Raw genomic sequence first — 6,295 nt, forward strand, 5'->3', positions numbered from 1 at the left:
AGCTGCTCCTCACAAGCCATGTTCCCCAGACCCCTCCCCAGCTTCGTTGCCCTTCTCTGGACCTGCTCCAGCCCCTCAAGGTCTTTCTCATCCTGTGGTGCCCAAAACTGCCCCCAGGATTGGAGGGGCAGCCTCCCCAGTGCCCAGCCCAGGGGGACGATCCCTGCCCTGCTCCTGCTGGCCACACCAGTGCTGGCCCAAGCCAGGATGCTGGTGGCCTTCTTGGCCCCCTGGGCACACGCTGCCTCCTCTTCATCCAGCTGTCCCCCAACCCCCCAGGGCCTTTTCTGCCAGGTGGCTGCTCAGCTCTGACTTTAAGGCTGGTAAGGCAGCAGCTGCACTTCACCCAGGGTGAAGAAGACTCTCCCTGGGCACAGCCAGGGCTGGAGGTCACTCACTTGTCCAGGTCCTCACGTGCCACAGCCATGTGATAGGCACTCTCCAAGGTGAGGACACCCTGGAAGAGCTGCAAGGCCAGGGGGAGGTTGGTCTCCACGTTCTCGATGGCGTAGAGGGCTGAGCAGACACAGTCTGAGGCAGCTTCGTGGAGGTTGGAGGATGTCTTGTCTTGTTGCTGCAAGGAACAAGAAAAGGAGCCTGGTGATTTTAGAGGAAATGAGATGGCAATGGAAAAAAACTGAAATTTGTTGGCCCTGAAAGGATTTGGAGAGGTTCTGCACAGCCACACAGCTCCCAGCAAAGCCTGGGCTGCTGACCACTGCAGAGACATGAGGTCTAAACCAACCCTGCCCAGGGGGAATGTCCCTGGGGAGAGGCAAACACGGGAGGAAGAACAACTGAAATCCACTGTAGTTCAGGAGGAAAGCAAACACTGTGCTGCTCATCACCCTGGCTGGGTCACAGAATCATCTCTCGGGTTGGAAGGGACCCCTGAGGGTCACTGGGTGCTCCCTGAGGGTGCAGATGAGGTTTAGCACCAGCCCCTGTGAAATATTGATGGTGGTGATGGTCTGGGGGTGAACCAGGGGATGTCTGGTAGATGTTTGTTCTAGAGCCTGGGGACCTGGAGCAAAGGAGGCTCAGGGGAGACCTTCTGGCTCGGCGCAGCTCCTGACAGGAGCCTGGAGCCAGGGGGGGGTCGGGCTCTGCTCCCAAGGGACAAGGGACAGGACAAGAGGAAAGGGCCTCAAGTTGCCCCAGGGGAGGTTGAGGTTGGATTTTGGGAACAATTTCTTGCCCTGGAGGGCTGTGGAGGCCTGTGCCAGGCTGCCCAGGGCAGTGGTGGAGTCCCCACCCCTGGAGGGGTTTCCAAGCCGTGGGGATGTGGGGTGAGGGACACGGGGCAGTGGGGACCTGGCTGTGGACTCCAGGACTTTTCAGGTTTCCTCCAACCCAAACAATTCTGTGGCTCTGTGTTCACAGGGATTGTGTGAGGCTGGTTTAAGAGACACTTTAAGAGCTCCCGTGGAGCAATTAAGGAGGGAGACAAGACCTGCATACTAAGGAGGAGGAGGAGGAGAGAGCACAGAGCAGAGAGGAGACAAAGGAGCAGCAGCTCCGTGGGTCCTTTCACATCTCAATGCATTTAAAAAACATTTTTCCAATGCATTTGCATCTCCACTCCTCTGGAAAGAGATCCCTGGTCCCACAAGAAGCTGGAAGGAGGGAGGAAAAATGACAACTAATAATTAACAGTGAGTTTAACACCATGAGAAGGTTATTGAGGGGAACACCCTGGCCAGGGGGAGCTGGGTCCATGCAGGAACCTCCTCTGGACAGGAGCCCTCCCCTGCCTCAGTCACCAAATCAGAGCAGAGGCAAAGGAGGGATCCCCAGGAACAACAACAGGAGGAGGAGACCACAGAATCCAACAGGAATTCCTCCTCTTCCCATGGGCAGCTCCTGCCCTCCCACCCTCCCTCCTTCACCACCCTCTGCAGCTCTCCTGCACTCAGACAGCACAAAAAACCAGCCCCCAGCACCTCCAGCAGGTAACTTGCCTAGGTGAAAATGTCAGAAAAAGGGATAAAATATTATTTCATTGAATATTCTGGAAAGAAAACGAAACCTCAGCCAAAAAAATCCTGATTTTAGGATTGAGCAAACACAGTTCCTTCACCAACAGGCAGCTTTTGAAGCCCAAACAAACCAAGACTCAAGCCCATGAGGAACCAAACTCATGTATTTTGCTCCAAGCTCTATGAAACCATTGGAGTTGGAGCCAGGGCCAAGGAGTGTGTGTGTCTCAGACCTGAACTCTCTCTTTTTGAGCTCAGTACACCCAGCAACTACTTCAGCAGCAGGGGCAACCCATGGTGGTGCCTAGAAATGGTCATTGCATGGGTGTTCAATCTTCTGTTCTGCTCTGAGTGGTTTGCAGCCACCACAGAAAAATGGAGCCAGGCTCCTGCTTGAGATACAGGCTCCAGAATTGGTGATTAGCCCAGCAGGATAGAAGATTAAAGAGGCTTTGAACTTTTTTCTTGATGCACCGTCTGCTGGCGAGCGTAGGGACAAGTTTTTGGAGATGAAAGGATCACCCATGGCAAGGCAGCAGGACTGCAGCTCACCTCTGAGCACAACCTCTGGGTCAAAATGGAAGGTGAGGAGGAAAGAATAACCCTGCTGGAGCTGCAGACTCCTTCCTCCACCCAAACAGCCACCCCAGGGCTTTCCTGTTTGCTCTGAAAGCTCTGCCAACGCCTTCTGTCCACGTGTCCTCCCCCCACAAACCCAGAGCTGAGGCCAGAGGAAACCCTCAAGGGTCCTGGTTTCATCTTGGAGGGATTAACCAACACGAGGTGCTACTGATGTGCTGCTTTCCAAGCTTCCCAGAGCTCAGAGGAGGTGGGGAAGAGAGGTGGGAACCACCCAAGGGAGTAAGAGGGACCCCAGCGTGGTCCCCAAGTCCCCCCAGCACCTCATTCCCCAGGAGGAACACTCACCAGCACCTCGAAGAGCAGGGACAGTAGCTTGCTGTTGGCCATGAAGGTGCTGTCCAGGACACCCAGGTTGAACCAGCTCCCCAGGCACCTGAAGATCTTGATGAGCATCTTCTCATCGTTGCCTGCTTTCTCCACACACGTCATCTGGGGCAGGAGAAGGAAGAGCTGCTCAGGACCTCAGCTCCAACCCAGGCAAAATGATAACTATTGGAAACCCCTCCTGGAGGATCTACAATCAGCATCCAGAACCTCCCCACGGATCTTTGGAAGACACCAGGGGCCTGGGGCAGTCAGCAGTGAGCCCTCCATGAGCCAGGCACCACTTTCAGCACTCAAGCAGCAGCTCTGTACCTGCCTGGAAGCAGCAGAAGACACCTGAGGAGGCAGACACTCTAGACAGGACTTCTGCACCCCCCTGGGGCAACCACATCCCCATGGTTTGTACTCAGATGTGACAGTCCTGCACACATCCTCCCCAGAGCACACAGGCTTGGGGAGGATGCTCAAAGTCCACGTGAAGATTGCTCCCAACACCTCCATCCCCTGGAGCTGCTGAGGTGCAGAGGCAGAGCCAAAAACCTCTCAGTCAACTTCAGCTGTGGCTACAGAAGCAAGAAAAGCAGTTTGGGTGTTTCAGTCCTTCCCAGCCCAGAGGTTTCCTGCAGGACCCTGTCTCAGAGTGGTGGCAGAGCAAACATGAACAAGTTCCACGGGTGAGAAACCCCTAAAGTCACCCAAATCTCAATTTAAATCTCCTCACCACAAAACAACTGCTGCCAAAGAGCAGCCCTGAGGGTCAGAGCTGACCCAGTGGCCAAGCTGAGGACAGTCTGAGCTCACCCTCAGGGTGCCAGGGACAGGGTCCCTCCTTTCAGAGGTGGCCAACAGCTCTGCTGCACCACAAGCCATGGCCAAAGCAAGCCCTGAGCTGGCCAGGCTGAGGGGCAGGGAGTGGGTGGGCAGGCAGGACCTGCAGAAGGACCCCAGACTCCATTCTCCCTTAGAGTGGCCGAGCAATCCTGCACCTGAGAGCTCCCAGAGCTCCTCAATCCTCACCTGGCACTTCAAACCCCAAGGGGCAACGTCCTACTTCATCACAGGCCCTGTTCCATTTCTTAAACCCCCATTTTCTAGCTCCAGAAAGGGCATTTAGCCTTTAAATCCCACAGGGAAAATTCCATCTTGCTCTTCAGGCTCCCGGCGCCCCGTGTGAGGGGACTTGGCACAAAAACTCCAGGTAGATGAGGAGAAGTCTGAGCAGAAAGTGCTCCCAGGGGACAGGTGACCCTCAGTGACCCAGCAGGGGGGGTGGTGCTGTCACCTGTCTCACCGATGTGACAGCCCGGGCTGGGCAGGCCCCGGGGGGACAGCACGGGATGGGGGAGGTGAAAAGAGCTTCAAAGAGCTTCTGAAGTGAGCCAGGGCTTTGTTCACACACAGCTGAATGTGGAAAAGGTGGAGCCAGGCTCCCCTAACGGCTGCGGGGGTAACAGCAGGGTGAGCACTACCCTCCAGGGAAAAGTCTGCCCCAGCACCACCTCCAGGGAGGAGTCTGCCCCAGCACCACCCCGGGCAGGGGACACAGCTCAGCTCTGCGTCTGGAGACACAGCACAAGAGGGAACAACCTCCAGTTGCCCCAGGAGAGGTTGAGGTTGGATTTTGGGAACCATTTCTTGCCCTGGAGGGTTGCCCAGGCCTGTGACAGGCTGCCCAGGGCAGTGGTGGAGTCCCCACCCCTGGAGGGGTTTCCAAGCCGTGGAGATGTGGGGTGAGGGACACGGGGCAGTGGGGACCTGGCAGTGCTGGGGGATGGTTGGACTCCAGGATCTTAAAGGTCTTTTCCAACCAAAATGATTCTATGACCTTCTTCTAACATGTATAGAGAGATCTCTGTGTGTGTCAATCTACAGATGATCTACAGATCCCATAATGGGTTGAAATAATTTCTTATCCCTCAAATAACCCAGAACTACAGCAGCCTGTGCAGGAATCAGTCCTGGGCAACTCCTGGACCAACAATCCAGGAAACAGAGAAGGCTCTGAGGGGACCTTATTGTGGCCTTCCAGTATCTTAGGGGGGCTACAAGAAAGCTGGGGAGGGCCTTTTTAGGATATCAAGTAACAACAGGACTAGGGGGAATGGGGCAAAGCTGGCAGTGGGCAGATTCAGGCTGGATGTGAGGAAGAAGTTCTTCCCCAGGAGAGTGGTGAGACCCTGGAATGGGTTGCCCAGGGAGGGGGTTGAGGCCCCATCCCTGGGGGTCTTTAAGGCCAGGCTGGAGGAGGCTCTGGGCAGCCTGATCTAGTGGGAGGTGTCCCTGCTCATGGCAGAGGGGTTGGAACTGGGGGATCCTTGTGGTCCCTTCCAGCCCTGACAGATTCTGATCTGTTTGAGCAGAGGACTTTAGAGCCCTAATGGCTCAAGGGTTGGACTTGATGATCTTGGAGGTCCCTTCCAACCTAAAGGATTCTATGATTCTATGAAACTAAAGACCTTTTCCTGCACTTTAAGTACACAGTGCCAGGAAACAAGGCTCACACTCCACACCACCAGTGAGAACAATAGTCCTCACACAGAGGTGAGAGGATGAGGAAGGGATTAAATCCCCATGACCAGCTCCACTTTCAACCCAGTGCTGACCAGAGGAGCCTGAGGGTGACTCGGCTCCGTTCAGAACGACACAACATCAGCTTCCCTCCTTGCACCACATCCAGCCTGGGAGCATCTCCGTGCTGGGAGTGGAGTCAGGAGAAGCTGCAGGAAGTCCTGCAGGGCTGGGCCACCCCTCTCCCTCCTCACCAGCAGGGAGATGACCGTGCTGGAGTAGTAAGCCAGGTCCTCGATGATCTCGGTGCGGCGGTTGGCGCCGATGCGCAGGGAGCGGCTGTGAACCTCCTCGGGCAGCACCGTCAGGATCTCCAGCAGGAAGGGCAGCGAGGTGACATCGGTGCTGTACCTGGAACCACAAGGAGCAAGGATGATTCTCTGGGTTTTGTCCCCTTTGTGCTGCCTGTTGTTTCTGCCCCCCGCCACCCCACCACGACGAACGCGGGGCGGGCGAGGGAGGCCTCGGGACCGGCTGCCCAGGGGTTCCAGCTCGCTGCTCAGGGCAGCTGAGGCTGGCAGGGGGTGAGGGATCAGCACAGAACAAAAACAGGGATGAGGAAAAATGCTGAGGCTCAGAGAGCCACGGCCGTGTCCTCCCTGCCACACAGCCCCAGCCCCACCCCTCCCTGCTGGGAGCCAGCGCGCCTGGAGCTGCTCATCGGGGCAGAAAAACCTTCCCCAGGCTGTGGGCTCCATGGGACTTGGGGTGCCTGCAGCTCCTGGGGTCACCTCAGGAACAGTCTGATGTCTGAGGACAGGCAGCTGGAGAGGAGGGAGCCG

The 6,295-nt window shown here is 56.4% G+C and overlaps 1 protein-coding gene across 1 annotated transcript in view; it reads right to left on the minus strand.

Annotated features, from left to right (window-relative positions):
- The window catches only part of TNPO3 (transportin 3), a gene marked incomplete at both ends in the record, with an annotated part of 11,216 nt that overhangs the window by 3,274 nt on the left and 1,647 nt on the right, over positions 1–6,295 (minus strand). The window contains 3 exons of the mRNA XM_008935422.1: positions 399–574; positions 2,907–3,050; positions 5,708–5,864. Of these exons, the coding sequence (XP_008933670.1) occupies positions 399–574; positions 2,907–3,050; positions 5,708–5,864 (477 nt within the window). The remainder of the gene's footprint in view (positions 1–398; positions 575–2,906; positions 3,051–5,707; positions 5,865–6,295) is intronic.

This window comes from Merops nubicus, unplaced genomic scaffold (genome assembly GCF_000691845.1).
Source record: "Merops nubicus isolate BGI_N331 unplaced genomic scaffold, ASM69184v1 scaffold22752, whole genome shotgun sequence".
Taxonomy (NCBI): domain Eukaryota; kingdom Metazoa; phylum Chordata; class Aves; order Coraciiformes; family Meropidae; genus Merops; species Merops nubicus.